General features: G+C 42.5%; 1 protein-coding gene across 1 annotated transcript in view; it reads right to left on the bottom strand.

Annotated features, from left to right (window-relative positions):
* drp2 (dystrophin related protein 2) overlaps positions 1–27,013 on the bottom strand; it is a 172,399-nt gene that overhangs the window by 101,607 nt on the left and 43,779 nt on the right. Inside the window, exon 2 of the mRNA XM_063000547.1 lies at positions 25,142–25,298. Within this exon, the coding sequence (XP_062856617.1) occupies positions 25,142–25,298 (157 nt within the window). The remainder of the gene's footprint in view (positions 1–25,141; positions 25,299–27,013) is intronic.

A 27,013-nucleotide genomic window follows, 5' to 3' on the forward strand; every position in this document is an offset into this window, starting at 1 on the left:
TGCAATCAAATAAAAGTCAAAGTAAATGTAAGGAACACTGCATTTTTATTTTATTCGTATTTTCCATTCTGTCCCAACTTTTTTATGTATAGTGTGATAAATGCTGGGGAAATAAGTAAGCTGTGAAGAAATCATGTTATGCACTACCGCTGTACTTTTACCTTGTTCTGCAGAATCAGTCACTAGGATTTGTTGCTGTACTTCTGCATAACTAATTTGCATAAAATTGAAAAAATCTTAATTCAAATGTCACGCCTCACATTGTTAACTTGGCACTGTGGCCTAAATTATGGTTCTGTGTCGTAATTGTAAATAGAAAATAAATGGTTGAATGTCGTTTTGTCACTCTGTAGTGTGAAAGAGCCCTAATGACTGACCAAATTCTAACCTCTAAACGTTCATTACTAAAAAAAGAAGCATTGTACATCAAAAAACATCTAGTCCTACATATTCAAATAGTCAGTGGGGCTTATAAAACCCACACACTGCTTTCATATGCCCCACTTATACATGAAATATTTTGCCAGAATTAATAGTAATTAATCAGGATGTGTTAATACCATCCAGAGTTAAAATCCTGTAAAGAATAAGGCGTCAATCATTATGGATTTAACCAAGTACAATTTTCAGCGAATTACTACGAAGGCTCATGTGTGAATAGAAGATGACACTTAACCAGAAAAGAGGATTAAGTCTTAATGATGTATTTATCCTGTAATGCACTGACACTTTTTAGGCAGGTGATATAAATTATAAGCACTAAAGGAACTCTAGAAAATGCCTGACGTCAACTAAAGAAATGAACAAAAGTGATGTCTAATGATAGGATCGATTTAGAAGTGAAAGAGCCACTGGCAATGCCTTCTGAGCATGCAATTATTTTTTCAAAGATTGGTACAGTATGAGACTCAGACATTCATTAGCCAATCCCTGAGAGATTCAGTAAAAGTGGTGGAAAGTAGAGGAAAGACAAAAACACTCAAATCCTGTATAATGTATAAATGGGATGGCGTGCCATGCAGCTCTAAGTCTAAATGTCAAGTCTAAATGCTCGTACATCAGCATACAATTAACACCACTGAGTGCTGTGATGCCTGGTAAGACTATATGAAATAAACAAAAGTATTTGTTAAAGTAGTTGTCCTGCTTGATATAAACAGACCTAATACAAAATACAGTTAGATTATTAACCTTATAGTAGTTATGTACATACAGCTATAAAAAAAGTTTGTGAATCTTTTGAAATTAGCTGGATTTCTAAAATAATTATTTAAGTAGAATAGAATATAATGCGTTTACACTGATTATCTCTTCAACACAGCACCTGTTAGTGGGTGGGATATACACTGCCTGGCTCACCACCTGGATTTAACTAAGCAAATAGGTAAGAGATTGGATAATTACTGCATGGGTGATTATGTTTCAGCTGGCAACAAGTTATTTAACCCTAACTGATGCAATGAGTAGCTTCTCATTTGTTAAACAACCATGTCGAAAGACATCCTGTGGTCATGGAAAAGATGTTAATCTGTTTCAGAAGGGTCAAATTATTGGCATGCATCAAGCAGAGAAAACATCTAAGGAGATTGCTGAAACTACTAAAATTGGGTTAAGAACTGTCCAACGCATTATTAAAAAGTGGAAGGACAGTGGGGAAACATCATCTTCGAGGAAGGAATGTGGTCGGAAAAAAATCTTGAATGATCGTGATCTGCGATCACTTAAACGTTTGGTGAAATCAAATGGTAGAAAAACTACAGTAGAACTCAGGGATATGTTTAATAGTGAAAGTAAGAACATTTCCACATGCAAAATGTGAAGGGAACTCAAGGGATTGGGACTAAACAGCTGTGTAGCCTTAAGAAAACCACTTGTCAGTGAGGCTAACCGGCAAAAACGGCTTCAATTTGCTAGGGAGCATGATGGTGGTCTGATGAGTCCAGATTTACCCTGTTCCAGAGTGATGGGTGCATCAGGGTAAAAAGAGAGGTGGCTGAAGTGATGCACCCAACCTGCCTAGTGCCTACCGTACAAGCCTGTGGGGGTAGTGCTCTGCTCTGGGGTTGCTGCAGTTGGTCAGGTCTAGGTTCAGCAACGTTATGTGCCAGCTGACTACCTGAATATACTGAACGACCAGGTTATTCCATCAATGGATTTTTTCTTCCCTGATGGCACAGGCATATTCCAAGATGACAATGCCAGGATTCATCGGGCTCAAATTGTGAAAGCGTGGTTCAGGTAGCATGAGACATCATTTTCACACATGGATTGGCCACCACAGAGTCCAGACCTGAACCCCACTGAGAATCTTTGGGATGTGCTGGAGAAGACTTTGCGCAGTGGTCCAAATCTCCCATCATCAATACAAGATCTTGGGGGAAAAAATTATGCAACTCTGGACAGAAATAAATGTGGTGACATTGCAGAAGCTTGTGGAAACGATGCCACAGCGAATGCGTGCCGTAATTAAAGTTAAAGGTGGTCCAACCAGATGATAGATAGATAGATAGATAGATAGATAGATAGATAGATAGATAGATAGATAGATAGATAGATAGATAGATAGATAGATAGATAGATAGATAGATAGATAGATAGATAGATAGATAGATAGATAGATAGATACTTACTTTATTAATCTCGAAGGAAATTGAGGCCTCAGTAGCAAGTTACATAAATCAAAGTCAAAAAGTAAGTAATAGTACACACTACAGATATTCACATTATACAAAAAATTATCTGTATAACCACAACAACACTCGGACAACACACAACAACAACAGGACCTGAGGGTACATATGGTACACATGGAGGTGTTATTTCAGTTAACATTGCGAGGCTAGTATGAATTATAAGTCACAGTTGTAAGATATAAATTATGAAGTAAATTATAAAATGAATTAAAGTGAATTAAGTGAATTATTAAGTGAATCACAGTGCAAATATAAGAAATGTAAGAAAAAGTAAGTAAACTAAGTAAAAAGTAAACATGATTTATGTACATAAGGTGCGGATGTGCCTGTCTGTGCATGTGCACATGAGTGCCCACAAATGTGAACACACACGTGCTCACCCACATACATAGATTATTGTACAAGTACATACATGTGCCACAATTCTGTTACATTCATTCCTCAGTTCCTCCCCGCCCCCCTGCATAGAGTTAAATAGCCTAATGGCTCTGGGAACAAAGGATTTCCTGAGTCTGTCTGTAGAGCAGCTCTGTGACAGTAGTCTGTTACTGAACACACTTCTCTGTCGCAGAAAAGTTGTGTGCAGTGGATGGTTTCGATTGTCCATGATGGAAAGCATTTTGTTCAGAGTCCTTTTCTTTGTTACAGTTACAAGTGAATCCAGCTCTATTCCGACCACCTTTCCAGCTTTCCTGACCAGTTTATCCAGCCGTGTTGCATCCCTCTTCTTAATGCTGCCTCCCCAGCACACCACACTATAAAAGAGAGTGCTAGCAACCATAGATTGATAGAACATCTGCAGGAGTGTCCTACCTATGCTGAAGGACCCCAGCCTTCTCAGAAAATAAAGCTGTCTTTGTGTCTTTTTGTATATATTGTCCGTGCTTTCAGACCAGTCCAATTTATCATCCAGCTGCAGCCCAAGGTACTTGTAAGTCCTCACTAACTCCACATTCGACTCCTCAATAGAGAGGGATGCCCAGATCTGCGAAAATCCAATACCATCTCTTTAGTTTTCAATGAATTTAACTGTAGATGGTTCAACCGGCACCAAGCAACAAAGTCATCCACCAGGTTCCTATACTCCTTCTCCTGTCCATCCCGTACACACCCAATAATCACAGTATCGTCAGAAAACTTTTGCATGTGGCAAGTCTCTGAGTTGTAATTAAAATCTGATGTGTATAGTGTAAACAGGAAAGGGGAAAGCACAGTCCCCTGTGGTGCTCCAGTGCTGCTAACCACAGTCTCTAAAGTTCAATCCCTCAGTCTGACATACTGTGGTCGGCCAGTTAGGTAGTCCGTGATCCATGTTACCAGGTATGGGTCCACTTGCATCCTGGTCAGTTTATCTCTTAGTAGAGGGGGCTGGATGGTGTTGAAGGCACTGGAGAAATAAAAAAACATGATTCTCACAGCGCAGTTCCCCTTGTCCAGGTGGGAGTAAACCCGGTGAAGAAAGTAGTGGATAGCATCTTCTACACCCACCTTCTCCTGATAGGCAAACTCTAGTGGGTCCACAGCATGCTTAACCTGGGGTCTGATGAGATGTAGGAGCAGTCTTTCCATGGTCTTCATTATGTGTGATGTTAGTGTAACAGGCCTAAAGTCATTTAGCTCACTGGGACGCCCAGATTTTGGCACAGGAATGAGGCATGACGTCTTCCACAGTGTTTGGACCCTCCCAAATATTAGAGTGTGTGACCTTTTTTTTGGCCAGGCAGTGTATTAGGCAGCAAGTGAACATTTTATCCTCAAAGTTAATGTGTTAGAAGCAGAAAAATTGGCAAGCGTAAGGATTTGAGAGAGTTTGACAAGGACCAAATTGTGATGGCTAGGCGTCTGGGTCAGAGCATCTCCAAAACTGCAGCTCTTGTGGAGTGTTCCCGGTCTGCAGTGGTCAGTATTTATCAAAAGTGGTCCAAGAAAGGAACAGTGGTAAACCGGCAACAGGGTAATGGGCAGCCAAGGCTCACTGATGCACGTGGGGAGTGAAGGCTGGCCCGTGTGGTCCGATCCAACAGCTACTGTAGCTCAAATTGCTGAAGAAGTTAATGCTGGTTCTGATAGAAAGGTGTCAGAATACACAGTGCATCGCAGTTTGTTGCGCAGACCAGTCAGGGTACCCATGCTGACCCCTGTCCACCGCCAAATGGACCAACAATGGACACGTGAGCATCGGAGGTGTTGACTTGGCCTCCAAATTCCCCAGATCTCAATCCGGTCGAGCATCTGTGGGATGTGCTGGACAAACAAGTCAGATCCATGAAAACCTCACCTTGCAACCTGTTAAAGGACCTGCTGCTAACATCTTGGTGGGTCTAGTGGAGTCCATGCCTCGACGGGTCAGGGCTGTTTTGGCAGCAAAAGTGAGACCAACACAATATTAGGAAGGTGTTCATAATGTTATGCCTAATTGGTGTATACATATACAGGTGTACAGTACAACAAAATTTTGCGAATCCCAGCTTGTTTGGAAGCTGGGGTCAGAGCGCAGGGTCAGCCATTGTATGGCGTCCCTGGAGCAGAAAGGGTTAAGACCTTGCTCAAGGGCCTAACAGTGGCTGAATGGCAGAGTTGGGATTCAAACTCTCAACCTTTCGGTTGCTACCACTGTCCCTTGGTTGGCATTTCTCACCCTTATTTCTCTGAAGCTGTGACACCAGCTTGCTCAGTGTGCTCCGGTTTTTACTGCACAGAATGTCAGCATTCTGTTTACTACTGGGACAAGCTGTAGTATAGTGGTTAAGGTACTGGACTAGTAATCAGAAGGTCGCTGGTTCAAGCCCCACCACTGCCAGGTTGCTGCTGTTGGGCCCTTGAGCAAGGCCCTTAACCCTTAATTGCTCAGACTGTATACTGTAACTGTAAAGTAAGTCGCTTTGGATAAATGCGTCTGCTAAATGCTGAAAATGTAAATGTAATTTTGGGAAATCGTCTCAGTGTCATGGCTTGTAGGGCCTCACATGGAAACCGCCCAGGGACAGCAGATTGTCCCAGAGGTGGCATGACATCCCTGACTTGGATATACCCATAAACCATCATTGTGTGCAGAGGAGCGTGAGTTGGTGTCATAGAGAATCCACTTGTGCATTGCTGGAACCGGGAGGAGCAGAAAGTTCCTTCTACTGTCCTCGTTTCTGAGAGCTTGGTTTGTCATGGATGGCCTGTCATATCGCAACATCCAGTTTTGGCTAAGTGGGTAGCACTGTCGCCTCACAGCAAGAAGGTCCTGGGTTCGATCCCCAGGTGGGGCGGTCCGGGTCCTTTCTGTGTGGAGTTTGCATGTTCTCCCCGTGTCCATGTGGGTTTACTCCGGGTGCTCCGGTTTCCTCCCACAGTCCAAAGACATGCAAGTGAGGTGAATTGGAGACACTAAATTGTCCATGACTGTGTTCAATATAACCTTGTGTACTGATGAACCTTGTGTAATGAGTAATTATCGTTCCTGTCATGAATGTAACCAAAAGTGTAAAACATGACGTTAAAATCCTAATAAACAAACAAACAAACCTTCTCTTTTATAAACATTTTCTCCATTGTGGGTTTCAGATGTACTGTGTTTTTAATTTTGTACTATGTTTCTAATAATTTAGCCAATTTATTTACAGTGTATCACAAAAGTGAGTACACCCCTCACATTTCTGCAAATATTTCATTATATCTTTTCATGGGACAACACTATAGACATGAAACTTGGATATAACTTAGAGTAGTCAGTGTACAGCTTGTATAGCAGTGTAGATTTACTGTCTTCTGAAAATAACTCAACACACAGCCATTAATGTCTAAATAGCTGGCAACATAAGTGAGTACACCCCACAGTGAACATGTCCAAATTGTGCCCAAATGTGTCGTTGTCCCTCCCTGGTGTCATGTGTCAAGGTCCCAGGTGTAAATGGGGAGCAGGGCTGTTAAATTTGGTGTTTTTGGTACAATTCTCTCATACTGGCCACTGGATATTCAACATGGCACCTCATGGCAAAGAACTCTCTGAGGATGTGAGAAATAGAATTGTTGCTCTCCACAAAGATGGCCTGGGCTATAAGAAGATTGCTAACACCCTGAAACTGAGCTACAGCATGGTGGCCAAGGTCATACAGCGGTTTTCCAGGACAGGTTCCATTTGGAACAGGCTTCGCCAGGGTCGACCAAAGAAGTTGAGTCCATGTGTTCGGCGTCATATCCAGAGGTTGGCTTTAAAAAATAGACACATGAGTGCTGCCAGCATTGCTGCAGAGGTTGAAGACGTGGGAGGTCAGCCTGTCAGTGCTCAGACCATACGCCTCACACTGCATCGGTCTGCATGGTCGTCATCCCAGAAGAAAGCTGACGCACAAGAAAGCCCGCAAACAGTTTGCTGAAGACAAGCAGTCCAAGAACATGGATTACTGGAATGCCCTGTGGTCTAACGAGACCAAGATAAACTTGTTTGGCTCAGATGGTGTCCAGCATGTGTGGCGGCGCCCTGGTGAGAAGTACCAAGACAACTGTATCTTGCCTACAGTCAAGCATGGTGGTGGTAGCATCATGGTCTTGGGCTGCATGAGTGTTGCTGGCACTGGGGAGCTGCAGTTCATTGAGGGAAACATGAATTTCAACATGTACTGTGACATTCTGAAACAGAGCATGATCCCCTCCATTCGAAAACTGGGCCTCAAGACAGTTTTCCAACAGGATAACGACCCCAAACACAACCTCCAAGATGACAACTGCCTTGCTGAGGAAGCTGAAGGTAAAGGTGATGGACTAAACCCAATTGAGCACCTGTGGCGCATCCTCAAGTGGAAGGTGGAGGAGTTCAAGGTGTCTAACATCCACCAGCTCCGTGATGTCATCATGGAGGAGTGGAAGAGGATTCCAGTAGCAACCTGTGCAGCTCTGGTGAATTCCATGCCCAGGAGGGTTAAGGCAGTGCTGGATAATAATGGTGGTCACACAAAATATTGACACTTTGGGCACAATTTGGACATGTTCACTGTGGGGTGTACTCACTTACGTATGTTGCCAGCCATTTAGACATTAATGGCTGTGTGTTGAGTTATTTTCAGAAGACAGTAAATCTACACTGCTAAACAAGCTGTACACTGACTACTCTAAGTTATATCCAAGTTTCATGTCTATAGTGTTGTCCCATGAAAAGATATAATGAAATATTTGCAGAAATGTGAGGGGTGTACTCACTTTTGTGATACACTGTATTTGCGACTATCCCTTTTTTCTGTCAGTGGCTTTTGAGCCAAAGTATTATTCTACATTAATTATGCGTTCTGTTACTTCTCTTGCAGGTATATGGGGCACATTACTTGTTCTCTTTCTAGCAAGGTGTGCCCAGCCCCGTTCCAGAAAAGTTAATAGAATGATTTTAAGTTACACAATTTTGAAGCATTCCACATAAAGAAAGTAAATTGGTAACAGGTGAGAGTATCGTGATTGGTTGTAAAAGGAGGATCCACCAGAAGCAGATGGGTAATGGCCTACCCCTTTGTGCTAAACATTATCAATTTAAGAAAATTCTCAGTACAAGACTACAGATAATCATCAAGACTTTTATCATCTTTCATGATACAGTGTATCACAAAAGTGAGTACACCCCTCACATTTCTGCAGATATTTAAGTATATCTTTTCATGGGACAACACTGACAAAATGAAACTTTGACACAATGAAAAGTAGTCTGTGTGCAGCTTATATAACAGTGTAAATTTATTCTTCCCTCAAAATAACTCAATATACAGCCATTAATGTCTAAACCACCAGCAACAAAAGTGAGTACACCCCTAAGAGACTACACCCCTAAATGTCCAAATTGAGCACTGCTTGTCATTTTCCCTCCAAAATGTCATGTGACTCGTTAGTGTTACTAGGTCTCAGGTGTGCATAGGGAGCAGGTGTGTTCAATTTAGTAGTACAGCTCTCACTCTCTCATACTGGTCACTGAAAGTTCCAACATGGCACCTCATGGCAAAGAACTCTCTGAGGATCTTAAAAGACGAATTGTTGCTCTACATGAAGATGGCCAAGGCTACAAGAAGATTGCCAACACCCTGAAACTGAGCTGCAGCACAGTGGCCAAGATCATCCAGCGTTTTAAAAGAGCAGGGTCCACTCAGAACAGACCTCGCGTTGGTCGTCCAAAGAAGCTGAGTGCACGTGCTCAGCGTCACATCCAACTGCTGTCTTTGAAAGATAGGCGCAGGAGTGCTGTCAGCATTGCTGCAGAGATTAAAAAGGTGGGGGGTCAGCCTGTCAGTGCTCAGACCATACGCCGCACACTACATCAAATTGGTCTGCATGGCTGTCACCCCAGAAGGAAGCCTCTTCTGAAGTCTCTACACAAGAAAGCCCGCAAACAGTTTGCTGAAGACATGTCAACAAAGGACATGGATTACTGGAACCATGTCCTATGGTCTAATGAGACCAAGATTAATTTGTTTGGTTCAGATGGTCTCAAGCATGTGTGGCGGCAATCAGGTGAGGAGTACAAAGATAAGTGTGTCATGCCTACAGTCAAGCATGGTGGTGGGAATGCCATGGTCTGGGGCTGCATGAGTGCAGCAGGTGTTGGGGAGTTACATTTCATTGAGGGACACATGAACTCCAATATGTACTGTGAAATTCTGAAGCAGAGCATGATCCCCTCCCTCCGGAAACTGGGTCACAGGGCAGTGTTCCAGCATGATAATGACCCCAAACACACCTCTAAGACGACCACTGCTTTATTGAAGAGGCTGAGGGTAAAGGTGATGGACTGGCCAAGCATGTCTCCAGACCTAAACCCAATAGAACATCTTTGGGGCATCCTCAAGCGGAAGGTGGAGGAGCACAAAGTCTCGAATATCCGCCAGCTCCGTGATGTCGTCATGGAGGAGTGGAAAAGCATTCCAGTGGCAACCTGTGAAGCTCTGGTAAACTCCATGCCCAGGAGAGTTAAGGCAGTTCTGGGAAATAATGGTGGCCACACAAAATATTGACACTTCAGGAACTTTCACTAAGGGGTGTACTCACTTTTGTTGCCGGTGGTTTAGACATTAATGGCTGTATATTGAGTTATTTTGAGGGAAGAATAAATTTACACTGTTATATAAGCTGCAAACAGACTACTTTTCATTGTGTCAAAGTGTCATTTTGTCAGTGTTGTCCCATGAAAAGATATACTTAAATATCTGCAGAAATGTGAGGGGTGTACTCACTTTTGTGATACACTGTACTATAATGGAAAAATTAAGGGGAAACCAGAGAAATATCTGTCTCTCTAAGGCATGTGTGACCCACGTCATTTTATGTGGCTTGCGAGAGCTTAAAAGACGAATGATTGCTGTGATGGTTCGAGTAGTTACAGAGACGTACTTATAATTTAATGGGACACCTGCGCCTTTAAGCGGCAACCATTGATATTGTAGTCATGGCAACTAATTATGACTTTGCTAAGAAGCCATGTCACTTTTACGTTTTAGCGGCAAAAGAATGCGGGGTAAAGTCAGTAGCGTAAACAATAATAAATAGAAGTTAATTCTCGTGCAATCCAATACAGAAGCATCGCCTGTAAGTAGTAGACGTTTATATTCTCAGTTGTTTGTTAATGTTTATCAAATATGTTACAGCGTTTCAGTTACGAATTGACCGTAATTCCGTAATTAAATACGGTTGTTATCATTACTATAGCAATTAGTATTTTTACACAAAATGCTAACTTGTTAGCGCTATTTTACGTTAGGTTGAATTTTATATTGTACTAGATGTAACACCTTACTACAGCTATGTGCATGTACTGTATTAAGTTTTTTATTGTTTTTATTGTTTGTATAGTTTGTACAGTATACAGTCGGGAAGCAAATAAAACCAACCTAACTGTATTTTGGAGGGAGCTGTCTCTGTCTGTCTGTCTAGGTGAGAAAGGGGGAAAACTCTTAGCAAGGGCAAAACAATTGTCTTAACATACACTGTAAAATCGTACATAAACTGCATTTCCCACAATGCATGCCGATTTTGTGACCTGCAAAGTGACCGCATCCCGCCACTAGATGATGATGAGAAATATTTACATATAATCCCAAAGTGTACAAGAAGAGAAAATTGAAGCAGAAGGAGGTAATTTAATGAAAGATGTGAAAGTGAATACAAGTTTGTGCTTCAGGAAGAGAAACCGGTACGTCTCTTGTGTTATGAGGCCGTGTCTGTGGTAAAGGAGTACAATATAAATGTAGATATACATTATAAATATACAGTATAAATTTGGCATTTTGACACAAAACAGAATTTAGCCTCTAAGAAAAACAACAACTCATCCAAGACTTAAAAGGCAGACTGCAATCACAGCAGGATACGTTACAATCAGCCCTTTGAGGGCCACCATAATGCAGATGTGAACCTCTGTGAAAATGAGTCTGACACCCCTGATCTAAGTCAAGGATGAAAACCACTGTTAATGGAAACCACTGTTATAAACTGGCATGAAATGCTAGTGTGATAAATATAGCCAAATATGGCATGATTGTTCTTTAAGAAATCATTGACACTAAACACAGTTTATCTCTGTATCAAAAAATGCAACCTGAAAATCTGTTAGACAAAAAGAAAACCATACATCTATTCTCTGGGCCCAAATTAATTTCAGATGGGCTGAAATAAAACCGCTGTGTTCTGCAAGTTCTCTCTTATGATGGAAAGGACTATACAGAACACCAGTTCCATCACCAAGAAAGCCCAGCAGCGTCTCTACTTTTTGAGAAGACTGAGGAAAGCTCATCTGCCACCCCCCATTCTCACCACGTTCTACAGAGGAACAATCGAGAGCATCCTGAGCGGCTGCATCACTGTCTGGTTCGGAAATTGTACTGCGTCGGACCGCAGGACTCTCCAGCGAGTAGTGAGGACAGCTGAAAAGATCATCGGGGTCGCTCTTCCATCTCTCACGGACATTTTTAACACCCGCTGCATCCGCAAAGCTCTAAGCATTGTGGACGATCCAACCCATCCATCACATGGACTTTTTACTCTGCTCTCGTCTGGGAGACGATACCGCAGCATCCGGACTAACACAACCAGACTGTGTAACAGTTTTATCCCACAAGCAATCAGACTCCTCAACTCAGTACTGTAACAATTTCCTCTGGAAATGTTTCTGCTGCCACACACTGAACTATATTGACTATGTTAGACTGTTTTTACCTGTTTATTCAAATATTGAAAAAGTCTTTTTGTATTTTTGCACCTTATTTACTTCTTAGGCTCCATTGCCAATTTTATGCTGCTAATGTACAACATGTCACTACCTCATGAACCATTGTACCATCTATTCACCATCATGTACTAACACTTGTCTTTAGTCCTGTCTTCTAATTACTTGTTTAGATTAGGGATAATTAGGAATATCTTTTGTAGTTATTTATTATAGGATTTTTTGAATTTATTGTTGTACTTACACTGTTTTGTATTTACACTGTTTTGTCTTGCACTTTTTGTACCGTGTTACACCCTGATCCTAGAGGAACGCTGTTTCGTTTCAATATGTACTTGTATGTAGCTGAAATGACAATAAAACCTCTCTGACTCTGACTCTGAGAATGCCAGCATCTGTCACAGTATGAGGATGGTTCATTGCCCAGTACATCTGTGACTTGCATATGTGCAAAGGTACCATCACCATTGGTGTGAAGATGTATATTTTAATTTTGGAGACATATGCTGCCATAAGGAAAACTTTTCCTGGGAAGTCCATGGTTACTTCAGAAAGACGATACTAGGTCTCATTCTGTAAGTTCTACAACAGTGTGGCCGCATAGACAATGTATGTGCATGGCTCTCCTGTCTGCAGTAAACAAAAAATGATGGTGCATCATGAAGAGGTGACCACATATTGTTGAGCAGCAGAAGTCTTGTATTAAGCAAGAATGGGTAATAAAATATATTTGCAAAATTTTAAAATTAGTAACCTTATTTCCAAAATAATTAAAAAGTGAAATGAATTAAAAGGGTCATGTAACCCAGTGGTAAATATGTCTTTGTCCCAACTCTTTTGGAAGTAAGTTGCAGGCATCATAATTTGTGTGTGTTTTTATTTATTTATTTTAATGTACAAAATACAATTTACATCGTCAGTGAAAACTGTAAAGACGTAGTTTGGAGGAGCTTTACAGCTGACTCATCACCAAGCTAATTCTGGCTGAACAGAATCAGCACAAAAAGAGCCAAGAATATATATATATATATATATATATATATATATATATATATATATATATATATATATACAGTGTATCACAAAAGTGAGTACACCCCTCACATTTCTGCAGATATTTAAGTATATCTTTTCATGGGACAACACTGACAAAATGACACTTTGACACAATGAAAAGTAGTCTGTGTGCAGCTTATATAACAGTGTAAATTTATTCTTCCCTCAAAATAACTCAATATACAGCCATTAATGTCTAAACCACCGGCAACAAAAGTGAGTACACCCCTTAGTGAAAGTTCCTGAAGTGTCAATATTTTGTGTGGCCACCATTATTTCCCAGAACTGCCTTAACTCTCCTGGGCATGGAGTTTACCAGAGCTTCACAGGTTGCCACTGGAATGCTTTTCCACTCCTCCATGACGACATCACGGAGCTGGCGGATATTCGAGACTTTGCGCTCCTCCACCTTCCGCTTGAGGATGCCCCAAAGATGTTCTATTGGGTTTAGGTCTGGAGACATGCTTGGCCAGTCCATCACCTTTACCCTCAGCCTCTTCAATAAAGCAGTGGTCGTCTTAGAGGTGTGTTTGGGGTCATTATCATGCTGGAACACTGCCCTGCGACCCAGTTTCCGGAGGGAGGGGATCATGCTCTGCTTCAGTATTTCACAGTACATATTGGAGTTCATGTGTCCCTCAATGAAATGTAACTCCCCAACACCTGCTGCACTCATGCAGCCCCAGACCATGGCATTCCCACCACCATGCTTGACTGTAGGCATGACACACTTATCTTTGTACTCCTCACCTGATTGCCGCCACACATGCTTGAGACCATCTGAACCAAACAAATTAATCTTGGTCTCATCAGACCATAGGACATGGTTCCAGTAATCCATGTCCTTTGTTGACATGTCTTCAGCAAACTGTTTGCGGGCTTTCTTGTGTAGAAACTTCAGAAGAGGCTTCCTTCTGGGGTGACAGCCATGCAGACCAATTTGATGTAGTGTGCGGCGTATGGTCTGAGCACTGACAGGCTGACCCCCCACCTTTTCAATCTCTGCAGCAATGCTGACAGCACTCCTGCGCCTATCTTTCAAAGACAGCAGTTGGATGTGACGCTGAGCACGTGCACTCAGCTTCTTTGGACGACCAACGCGAGGTCTGTTCTGAGTGGACCCTGCTCTTTTAAAACGCTGGATGATCTTGGCCACTGTGCTGCAGCTCAGTTTCAGGGTGTTGGCCATCTTCTTGTAGCCTTGGCCATCTTCATGTAGCGCAACAATTCGTCTTTTAAGATCCTCAGAGAGTTCTTTGCCATGAGGTGCCATGTTGGAACTTTCAGTGACCAGTATGAGAGAGTGTGAGAGCTGTACTACTAAATTGAACACACCTGCTCCCTATGCACACCTGAGACCTAGTAACACTAACAAATCACATGACATTTTGGAGGGAAAATGACAAGCAGTGCTCAATTTGGACATTTAGGGGTGTAGTCTCTTAGGGGTGTACTCACTTTTGTTGCCGGTGGTTTAGACATTAATGGCTGTATATTGAGTTATTTTGAGGGAAGAATAAATTTACACTGTTATATAAGCTGCACACAGACTACTTTTCATTGTGTCAAAGTGTCATTTTGTCAGTGTTGTCCCATGAAAAGATATACTTAAATATCTGCAGAAATGTGAGGGGTGTACTCACTTTTGTGATACACTGTATATATAGTATATACAGTATATATATATATATATATATATATATATATATATATATATATATATATATACGTATATATATATATATATATATATATATATATACCTGTATATATATATATATATATATATATATATATACTATATATATGGGCGGCACGGTGGCTCGGTGGGTCGCCTCACAGCAAGAAGGTCCTGCATATTCTCCCCGTGTCTGCGTGGGTTTCCTCTGGGAACATGCAGTCAGGTTAATTGAAGACACTGAATTGCCCTATAGGTGAATGGGTGTGTGTGTGTGTGGGTGGGTGTGTCTGCCCTGCGATGGACTGGCGCCCTGTCCAGGGTGTTACTGTGTGCCTTGCGCCTATTGAAAAGCTGGGATAGGCTCCAGCAACCCCCCGCGACCCTAACTGGACAAGCGGTTAAGAAAGTGAGTTATATTGCAATATAATACAATTCACAAAAGGAACCTTATGTGTACACTATGTCACCCCAAAAGAGAATCCCTTGACCAGTTAATGTTTGAGGGGTGACCATTCTCAGCACTGCAATTTTCAGTGTTGTTCTGGTATGAGTGAATCGCAGCAGCACTGTTGTTGGGATTTTTAAATGCTGCACAAACTTACTGCCAACTGCTACATTTCTAAATATAAAATACTATGTCATTACAAAATTATAGCTGTTGCAGTGCTGGGAATGGTCCATCACCATTCTCACAAAAATCATTGGGTCAGTGGTGGTTCTTTAGGGGTTCTTTTTTTAAAATGATAAATGATAAATGGATTATATAAGGGTGAAGCAGAGCAAGTGTACAGAGCAACAAACATGTACAGTGGGGCCAAAAAGTATTTAGTCAGCCACTGATTGTGCAAGTTCTCCTACTTATAAAGATGAGAGAGGTCTGTAATTTTCATCATAGGTACACTTCAACTATGAGAGACAAAATGAGAAAAAAAATCCAGGAAATCACATTGTAGGATTTTTAAAGAATTTATTTGTAAATTATGGTGGAAAATAAGTATTTGGTCAATAACAAAAGTTCAACTCAATACTTTGTAACATAACCTTTGTTGGCAATGACAGAGGTCAAACGTTTCCTGTAAGTCTTCACCAGGTTTGCACACACTGTAGCTGGTATTTTGGCCCATTCCTCCATGCAGATCTCCTATAGAGCTGTGATGTTTTGGGGCTGTCGCTGGGCAACACGGACTCCATAAATTGTCTATGGGGTTGAGGACTGGAGACTGGCTAGGCCACTCCAGGACCTTGAAATGCTTTTTACGGAGCCACTCCTTCGTTGCCCGAGCAGTGTGTTTGGGATCATTGTCATGCTAGAAGACCCAGCCACGTTCCATCTTCAATGCTCTCACTGATGGAAGGAGGTTTTGGCTTAAAATCTCACGATACATGACCCCGTTCATTCTTCCCTTAACACAGATCAGTCGTCCTGTCCCCAAAGCATGATGTTTCCACCCCCATGCTTCACAGTAGGTATGGTGTTTACTCAGCATTCTTCTTCCTCCAAACACGACAAGTTGAGTTTTTACCAAAAAGTTCCATTTTGGTTTCATCTGACCACATGATATTCTCCCAATCCTCTTCTGGATCATCCATATGCTCTCTGGCAAACTTCAGACAGGCCTGGACATGTACTGGCTTAAGCAGGGGGACACGCCTGGCACTGCAGGATTTGAGTCCCTCTCGGCGTAGTGTGTTACTGATGGTAGCCTTGTTACTTTGGTCCCAGCTCTCTGCAGGTCATTCATCAGGTCCCTCCGTGTAGTTCTGGGATATTTTGCTCACCGTTCTCATGATCATTTTGACCCCACGGGATCGAGGGAGATTATCAATGGTCTTGTATATCTTCCATTTTCTTACAATTGCTCCCACAGTTGATTTATTCACACCAACCTGCTTGCCTATTGTAGATTCACTCTTCCCAGCCTGGTGCAGGTCTACAATTTTCTTCCTGGTGTCCTTCGACAGCTCTTTGGTCTTGGCCATGGTTGACTGTTTGAGGCTGTGGACAGGTGTCTTTTATACAGATAACGAGGTCAAACAGGTGCCATTAATACAGGTAACGAGTGGAGGACAGAAGAGCTTCTTAAAAAAGAAGTTACAGGTCTGTGAGAGCCAGAAATCTTGCTTGTTTGTTATTGACCAAATACTTATTTTCCACCATAATTTACAAATAAATTCTTTAAAAATCCTACAATGTGACTTCCTGGATTTTTTTTTCTCATTTTGTCTCTCATAGTTGAAGTGTACCTATGATGAAAATTACAGACCTCTCTCATCTTTCTAAGTAGGAGAACTTGCACAATCAGTGGCTGACTAAATACTTTTTGGCCCCACTGTACATAGCAAGAGATGGGTTACAGTCTCCAATTGTATACCCACAAAAGTTAGGAATAGCTTATAAAATAATTAGGGCTGTCACGCGATAAAACATTTTGTAATCGCGATTAAAGAACCAAATTAATCGCGATTAATCACCCGCAAAAATAACTAAGCAACATTTGAACAGTTATGCACATCTTTCAGCCAGTTATTTAAAATGACTGTTCTGTTCACATTATCTGGCAAAAGTGAGGATCTTTTCCTGTTCATAACCCTGCCACTGAAAACAGACTCTCAGGGTACTAATATGAACCATTTCTAGATGCAACATGTATAACTGCTCCAGTCCTGGATGTGTAAAACTTAATAAAAAGTCTGTGTTGAGCCGCTCAGGTGGCGCAGCGGTAAAAAGACACGCTGCAACCTGAGCTGGATTCTGAGTACATTGTATCGAATCCAGCTCTGCCTAACCGGTTCAATCCTGAGTGGCTGTATGGGCAACGATTGGCCAGTTGCTCAGTTGGGGGGCAGGGACAAAGAACCGGATGTGGGTCTCTCTCTGTCAGAATGCGATTACGACCTCTGCCGGCTGATTAGAGGCACCTGCACAGAGATGAGGAAGAGTGCCCTTAGGGTGTGTCTCTCCGCATGCAACGCTAGGTGGCGCCAAACTCATCAATGTGTGGGTGGCAAAAATGCATCTGGCTACTGCCCATGGTTCAGAGGTGATATGGGTTAGCTTCGATCTTCTCGGTCAGGGCAGGGTTCGGCATAGACAGAGAGGAAGCATGATGCAAATTGAACAATTGAATGCGCTAAAGGGGGAGAAAAAGGGGGGGGAAAAAGTCAGTGTTGGTTTGCAGTTTAGTTAGCGAAGCTTCAGACATGACGCTCTGCATTGTTCAAGTTGTTCTTGTATTTCTCCGTGTTTAGAAATTTAAATTGTGATCCTTAAACAGCTTTACACCTGACTTTTGAAGTTCATGTCTTGTTAAAAACTCTATCGTCTCTGTCAGTCGCGCTCAGTTCTGTTCGCCGACACATTACGGTGAAGCTGGATACACTCGTCTCGCACACACGTAAATCCAAACGAAAATGTAAAGAAATAGCGCTCCCGTCTAAATGAAAACAATCCTGTTATATGGCATGTCATGTGTGATGTACAGTACATTTATTTATGTCTGATCTTTAATTGCCACTAACTTCACGCGGGCCGGATGTGGCCATACAATGCCCAGGTCTGAGCTTGAGTAATTTCTAACTCACGAGCGCAAACTGGAAAATGACCCGTGTTATCGCTATACAGTGCAAACACGATGTTAATGTGTTAAAGTTGCGCAAACTATTACAGTGACGCATGTTTAAAGTGGCATGAACATAGCCCAATAAAAATTGTTTGATTGTTATTTAACGCGAATAACGACAGCCCTAAAAATAATCAATAAATGTACGTCAGATAGCTGTACCTAATAAAATGCACAGTGAGTGGCATGCACAAAGGCCTTACTTTAAAACATACTATAAACATTCCAAACAAAACCCACTAAAGACTGGAATTCACAAGACAACAACCCAGGCTATTTCTGCTGTCTCAGAGAAATTGTAGAGCAGGGCAGAGAGCACCTTGCACATAAATCATAATGAAAACCGTAGCAGAAAAAGGATAGTGTAAAGTGATAATAGGACTGGAATGGAACTACAGGGGTTTTGTGTAAGTTGGAGGCTCGGGTGTTAGTGAAGGTTTCAAAGCCTGTATACTGTAACTATAGGTTCATGTTAAGTATCAAAGTGTAACAAAGTGTGTGCATACTGGAAAAGTTTAATTGAGATCAGACATAACCAATCAGACATAACATTATGACCACCTTCCTAATATTGTGTTGGTCCCTCTTTTGCTGCCAAAACAGCTCTGACCCATCGAGGCATGGACTCCACTAGACCCCTGAAGGTGTGCTGTGGTTTCTGGCACAAAGATGTTAGCAGCAGATCTTTTAACTCCTGTAAGTTGTGAGGTGGGGCCTCCATGGATCGGACTTGTTTGTCCAGCACATCCCAAAGATGCTCGATTGGATTGAGATCTGGGGAATTTGGAGGCCAAGTCAACACCTCAAACTCGTTGTTGTGCTCCTCAAACCATTCCTGAACCATTTTTGCTTTGTGGCAGTGTGCATTATCCTGCTGAAAGAGGCCACAGCCATCAGGGAATACCGTTTTCATGAAAGGGTGTACTCTGCTGGCTTGCCTTCTTCCCATAGTGCATCCTGGTGCCATGTGTTCCCCAAGTAAGCGACGCACCCGGCCTGTGATGCACTGTGTATTCTGACACCTTTCTATCAGAAGCAGCATTAACTTCTTCAGCAATTTGAGCTACAGTAGCTCGTCTGTTGGATTGGACCAGCCTTCACTCCCCATGTGCGTCAGTGAGCCTTGGCCGCCCATGACCCTGTCGCCGATTTATCACAGTTCCTTCCGTGGACCACTTCTGATAGATACTGACCACTGCAGACCGGGAACACCCCACAAGAGCTGCAGTTTTGAAGATGCTCTGACCCAGTCGTCTAGCCGTCACAGTTTGGCCCTCGTCAAACTCGCTCAAATCCTTACGCTTGCCTATTTTTCCTGCTTCTAACACATCAACTGTGAGGATAAAATGTTCACTTGCTGCCTAATATATCCCACCCACTAACAGGTGCCGTGATAAAAAGATAATCAGTGTTATTCACATCACCTGTCAGTGGTCATAATGTTATGCCTAATCGGTGTATGCAATACCTATTAAATAAATTAGGAGATTTCAGAGACAGCTGTTGGTGAAATTTGCATGGCATCAGGCATCCAGACATGATCTTAGACCTTAGGGGTCTTCTTAAGGATGTCTTCTTAAGGGAAGTTTTTATATATACAGTGTATCACAAAAGTGAGTACACCCCTCACATTTCTGCAAATATTTTATTATATCTTTTCATGGGACAACACTATAGAAATAAAACTTGGATATAACTTAGAGTAGTCAGTGTACAACTTGTATAGCAGTGTAGATTTACTGTCTTCTGAAAATAACTCAACACACAGCCATTAATGTCTAAATGGCTGGCAACATAAGTGAGTACACCCCACAGTGAACATGTCCAAATTGTGCCCAAAGTGTCAATATTTTGTGTGACCACCATTATTAGCACTGCCTTAACCCTCCTGGGCATGGAATTCACCAGAGCTGCACAGGTTGCTACTGGAATCCTCTTCCACTCCTCCATGATGACATCACGGAGCTGGTGGATGATAGACACCTTGAACTCCTCCACCTTCCACTTGAGGATGCGCCACAGGTGCTCAATTGGGTTTAGTCCATCACCTTTACCTTCAGCTTCCTCAGCAAGGCAGTTGTCATCTTGGAGGTTGTGTTTGGGGTCATTATCCTGTTGGAAAACTGCCATGAGGCCCAGTTTTCAAAAGGAGGGGATCATGCTCTGTTTCAGAATGTCACAGTACATGTTGGAATTCATGTTTCCCTCAATGAACTGCAGCTCCCCAGTGCCAGCAACACTCATGCAGCCCAAGACCATGATGCTACCACCACCATGCTTGACTGTAGGCAAGATACAGTTGTCTTGGTACTTCTCACCAGGGCGCCGCCACACATGCTGGACACCATCTGAGCCAAACAAGTTTATCTTGGTCTCGTCAGACCACAGGGCATTCCAGTAATCCATGTTCTTGGACTGCTTGTTTCCAGCAAACTGTTTGCGGGCTTTCTTGTGCGTCAGCTTCCTTCTGGGATGACGACCATGCAGACCGAGTTGATGCAGTGTGCGGCGTATGGTCTGAGCACTGACAGGCTGACCTCCCACGTCTTCAACCTCTGCAGCAATGCTGGCAGCACTCATGTGTCTATTTTTTAAAGCCAACCTCTGGATATGACGCCGAACACGTGGACTCAACTTCTTTGGTCGACCCTGGCGAAGCCTGTTCCGAGTGGAACCTGTCCTGGAAAACCGCTGTATGACCTTGGCCACCATGCTGTAGCTCAGTTTCAGGGTGTTAGCAATCTTCTTATAGCCCAGGCCATCTTTGTGGAGAGCAACAATTCTATTTCTCACATCCTCAGAGAGTTCTTTGCCATGAGGTGCCATGTCGAATATCCAGTGGCCAGTATGAGAGAATTGTACCCAAAACACCAAATTTAACAGCCCTGCTCCCCATTTACACCTGGGACCTTGACACATGACACCAGGGAGGGACAACGACACATTTGGGCACAATTTGGACATGTTCACTGTGGGGTGTACTCACTTATGTTGCCAGCTATTTAGACATTAATGGCTGTGTGTTGAGTTATTTTCAGAAGACAGTAAATCTACACTGCTATACAAGCTGTACACTGACTACTCTAAGTTATATCCAAGTTTCATGTCTATAGTGTTGTTCCATGAAAAGATATAATGAAATATTTGCAGAAATGTGAGGGGTGTACTCACTTTTGTGATACACTGTATACTGCTTTAGCCTAAGTATGCCCACTATCAATATATGTACGTTCCTATCTTAATGTAGAGAGTATCTCACTCTTCCTAACTCATGGCTTTAGTAGCACAACCTCAGGATTCATTGGTGCACTGATTTGGTTTCTCTCTAAGTGCCCCTTCGCCAAAGAAAATGCCTTTAAGGACACCCAAAGCCACCTTCCCAGGGCTGAAGCGCAATCAACAATCAATTTGTTAATAGTACCCCTGGGGTACCACAACCTCTGGGCTATCTTTAACAAACACAGAGCTCAAGTTTATCCACCCCACTGCCCATATGATTGTGTGATTATCCTTCTTCCAGGCACTAGACCATGCCGGGGTGGGTTGTTCTTCCTGTCTGCCTCTGAGCAGAGGACCATAGATAAGTACATCCAAGAAGCATTAGTCCTTAGGGTAATCTGTTCATCTTCAGCAACTGCTGGGGGCAGTCTTCTTTTTTGTGGAGAAGGATGAATCTCTGCATCCCTGTACTGTCTACAGAGCGCTAAATAAAATGTGGACAAATGAAAGATGGCCATCACACCTTCGAGCCACATCACACCTTCGAGCCACCAAGTATTTGATCACCCACAAACAAGCAAGATTTCTGGCTCTCACAGACCTGTAACTTCTTCTTTAAGAAGCTCTTCTGTCCTCCACTCGTTACCTGTACTAATGGTACCTGTTTGACCTTGTTATCTGTATAAAAGACACCTGTCCACAGCCTCAAACAGTCAGACTCCAAACTCAACCATGGCCAAGACCAAAGAGCTGTCGAAGGACACCAGGAAGAAAATTGTAGACCTGCACCAGGCTGGGAAGAGTGAATCTACAATAGGCAAGCAGGTTGGTGTGAATAAATCAACTGTGGGAGCAATTGTAAGAAAATCGATAAAAAGACAATTGATAATCTCCCTTGATCTGGGGCCCCATGCAAGATCTCATCCCGGGGGGTCAAAATGATCATGAGAACGGTGAGCAAAAATCCCAGAACTACACGGAGGGACCTGATGAATGACCTGCAGAGAGCTGGGACCAAAGTAACAAAGGCTACCATCAGTAACACACTACGCTGAGAGGGACTCAAATCCTGCAGTGCCAGGCGTGTCCCCCTGCTTAAGCCAGTACATGTCCATGTCTGTCTGAAGTTTGCCAGAGAGCATATGGATGATCCAGAAGAGGATTGGGAGAATATCATGTGGTCAGATGAAACCAAAATGGAACTTTCTGGTAAAAACTCAACTTGTCGTGTTTGGAGGAAGAAGAATGCTGAGTAAACACCATACCTACTGTGAAGCATGGGGGTGGAAACATCATGCTTTGGGGCTGTTTTTCTGCAAAGGGGACAGGATGACTGATCCGTGTTAAGGAAAGAATGAACGGGGCCATGTATCGTGAGATTTTAAGCCAAAACCTCCTTCCATCAGTGAGAGCATTGAAGATGGAACGTGGCTGGGTCTTCCAGCATGACAATGATCCCAAACACACTGCTCGGGCAACGAAGGAGTGGCTCCGTAAAAAGCATTTCAAGGTCCTGGAGTGGCCTAGCCAGTCTCCAGACCTCAACCCCATAGAAAATTTATGGAGTCCGTGTTGCCCAGCGACAGCCCCAAAACATCACAGCTCTATAGGAGATCTGCATGGAGGAATGGGCCAAAATACCAGCTACAGTGTGTGCAAACCTGGTGAAGACTTACAGGAAACGTTTGACCTCTGTCATTGCCAACAAAGGTTATGTTACAAAGTATTGAGTTGAACTTTTGTTATTGACCAAATGTTACTTTTGTTAATTGACCAAAATTGACTTATTTTCCACCATAATTTACAAATAAATTCTTTAAAAATCCTACAATGTGATTTCCTGGATTTTTTTTTCTCATTTTGTCTCTCATAGTTGAAGTGTACCTATGATGAAAATTACAGACCTCTCTCATCTTTTTAAGTAGGAGAGCTTGCACAATCAGTGGCGGACTAAATACTTTTTGGCCCCACTGTATATATATACACAGGTATAGTGCATCGTACATGTCATCATGTAACTATTACAACCTTTAATGCATTTTTTTTTTTTTACTTCTTCATGCACTTTTTAGACGCTCCCTTAGTTTGGCCACACGGGTGAACCTGGCATTTAGGAAACAGCAAAAAAACTTTTACCATCTCTTTGATTGTTCTTTGTTCCTTGATCACTGCAGAATCATTTGACCTTTTGTTGACCTTTTATCAGTTGAATCTATTGGTTTTTGGGTGTTTATTGGCTAGAAATGAGACAAAAGGCAAACATCCAGTATAAAACTAACATTACCACGGTGGTGTACAGTGTCCCGCACGCGAATCCCTACCCCATATTGTTTAATTTTTGTTTGCAGATAAAGCACATCAAATATACAAACACAAAAGGCAGAAGAACAGGAGATGTGATGTCATTATTTGTTCTTTCTTCTCAAAACTCTTTCCCGCTCTTTAGAGAGAAAATGTTAGCACGTGCACACAGTCACACGTTTATTTCCGGTTGAAGTGATAGAAAATGTTGAATTCCTAAATATTAAAATACGACTGTATAAACTATGCCACGGTATGGCGGTATATGAAAAATACATACCGTACGAATAATTAAAGCCGGTATATCGAACGTACCACCATACTTCCCAGCATTAGCCATGATGAAGAAGCGCCTAGTTCCATCCCTGAAGCTTAAACTGCCTGACCTCAAGGTTTCTTTCTTTATTGAGGTAGACACTCCCAACATAAGGGTTGGTTCAGTCTTTTCCCAATGCACAGGGCCCAGTAACAAACAACACGCCTGCATATAGTTCTGTCATTGCATAGCGCTCACTGTGAAAAATTAAGTTGTTAAGAACAAGGAACTGATTGCATTTAAGCATGCTCTTGGCATTGATGCATTGGTTAGAGTGGGCCAAGCATTAGCTCCTGCTCTGGACTGACCAGAAGGCATACATTCAAGATGCCAAGCATCATAATCCCCACCGGGCAGGTTTGTCCTTCAGCCATTTAGATATTGTCTCTCTTATCAGCGTGGAACACTAAGCTAGACTCCTTCTCCAGACAGCGTGAGCCTTAAATCCCCTCTCAACAGGCAACCAGAGTTATAGACAAGGTGATAGACAATAAAGTTTGTGAGTATGCCAGGGCTTGCCTGTAATAAGCACCCTCAGAACCTTCTTGTCATTGTTCTCATTTGTCTCTTAATTTCATCACAGACTGCCACCTTCTCAGGGCAATTCCATCGTCCTGGTCATGACAGACAGCTTCTCAAAGGCCTGCAAGTTTGTTGCACAGCCGAAAGTTACCTCACCTCTATCAGCCTGGATCCTGAATCCAGTGGTAACCAGAGAGGGTACACCAGGAATTTGAGCAAATGCTCCACTGTCTGGCCTTGGTCAGGCCTATGCCCAGGTCCAAACACCTGCTCTGAGTGGAGTATGCCCACAATACCCAAGTTCCTGGAGCAAAAGACCAACATTAGTGTTGGAGGACTACGCCAAGCAATAACTTGATAATGAATAAAGTGAAGTTAGCATAATATACTACACCAAACTTTCACTAGACTTTAACTGGGTTAAAATCTGAACAGATTACACAAGGGGCTAAGCCAAACTGAAAAAAACAACCCATACAAATAATGTCAAAATAATATGGGCTGATATTTTCAAAGGTCATTTGTTGTATGTATGAAACTGTGTTGTATTACCTGGTGAAACTCACGCTGGTGTTGCACAGCTGCTACATCCCCAGCTATAGGCAGCTGCTCAGAGAGCTCCTCATCTTTAGCTGTTAGCCATTCGATGATTTCCTGCAGGGAGAGCTGCAACTTTCCACTATTGTCTGAGAAGGCCTCCAGTCGCACCCTGTCAACATAATATACTGATATTTAATAAGACAAAATATCATGTTGATACATGGCTAAGAGATAAACATTTATGGCATGACTAAAGCACCTGTTTACCTTACAGGTAACAGGCAAAGGTGTAACAACTATCATGAGCATTAGGAGCTTTTAAAATGACATTTATGAGCAAGGTGTGTTTCTAAATGCATGAGTGCATGAATTTTGGGATTTACAGTCCATAAGATTCATAAAAGATTCAGACAATTTTGACACGTCTGTGCATAAAGGTATTGAATGGTTAAAGGTATTAATCAGATATTAAATGTATCACATCACATTTTGTACAACTTTTTTGGAACTGTGTTTGTATACAGGGACATTGTAGCCTAGCAGTTAGGGTACTGGACTGGTAATCAAAAGGTTTCTGGTTCAAATCTCACCACAGCCAGGATGCTGCTCTTGGGCACTTGAACAAGACCCTTAACCCAATCAAACTGCAGCAATAGATGAGCGTTGTCTCTGACTTTACATCTACAAGGTGGACCAACTGTGTCTTATCCACTCATACCAGCACAACACACACTAACACACCACCACCATGTCAGCGTCACCTGAAGAATTGAAGAACAGGGTGAAAGCAGGCAAAAAAGTATGTAGAGAAACAGATGGACTACAGTCAGTAATTGTAGAACTACAATGTGCTTTTATATGGTAAGTAGAGCTGATAAAATGGACAGTGAGTGTAGAAACAAGGAGGTGGTTTAATGTTATGGCTGATCAGTGTATATATACACCAAAGCTCGAGTGGGGGAACTTCTGCATGCTGGAGACACCACAATGGGCTGGTTGGCAATCCCCTGCCCATTGGAGGAGCTGAGCACGCAGCACCAGTGGGTATGGGGGAGCCTTAGGCAACACAACAAGGATGAGTTTGCAGCGAGTGGGAGATTTGTTGGTGAAATGAGACATTGCTAAAGAAAAGATCAAAGAAATGACAGAAGCTGAAAATATTGAGCCATCTAACAGCCCGTGGGCTACGCCAGCAGTCCTGGCTGAAAAGAAAAGTGGAGATTGGTGGTTTTGTGTGGACTATAGACTAGTGACACGAGTGAACTCATATCCATTACCCTTTATTGATGATGCACTTGACTGGGTGGCTGGGTGAAGTTGGTTCACCTTGTTAGATTTGCGTAGTGGTTATTGGCAAGCGGAATTGGCACCAGAGGCAACTCAATGAAACACCAAAGTTACACAATCACTAATACACACTTTAAATTATTCTTGGTCTGCACATTGGGTCCAAATCTTGTGGTGGTGAATATTAACATTACATAGTTCTACAATTACTGACTGTAGTCCATCTGTCGTTCACCCTGTTCTTCAATGGTCAGGACCACCACAGAGCAGGTATCATTTAGGTGGTGGATCATTCTCAGCACTGCAGTGACACTGACATGGTGGTGGTGTGTTAGTGTGTGTTGTGCTGGTATGAGTGAATAAGACACAGCAATGCTGATGAAGTTTTTAAACACCTCACTGTCACTGTTAGACTGAAAATAGTCCACCAACCAAATATATCCAGCCAACAGCGCCATGGGGCAGCGTCTTGTGACCACTGATGAAGGTCTAGAAGATGACCAAATCAAACAGCAGCAATAGATGAGCGATCATCTCTGACTTTACATCTACAAGGTGGACCAACTAGGTAGGAGTGTCTAATAGAGTGGACAGTGA

The sequence above is a fragment of the Trichomycterus rosablanca genome, chromosome 8 (assembly GCF_030014385.1).
Source record: "Trichomycterus rosablanca isolate fTriRos1 chromosome 8, fTriRos1.hap1, whole genome shotgun sequence".
NCBI lineage: Eukaryota > Metazoa > Chordata > Actinopteri > Siluriformes > Trichomycteridae > Trichomycterus > Trichomycterus rosablanca.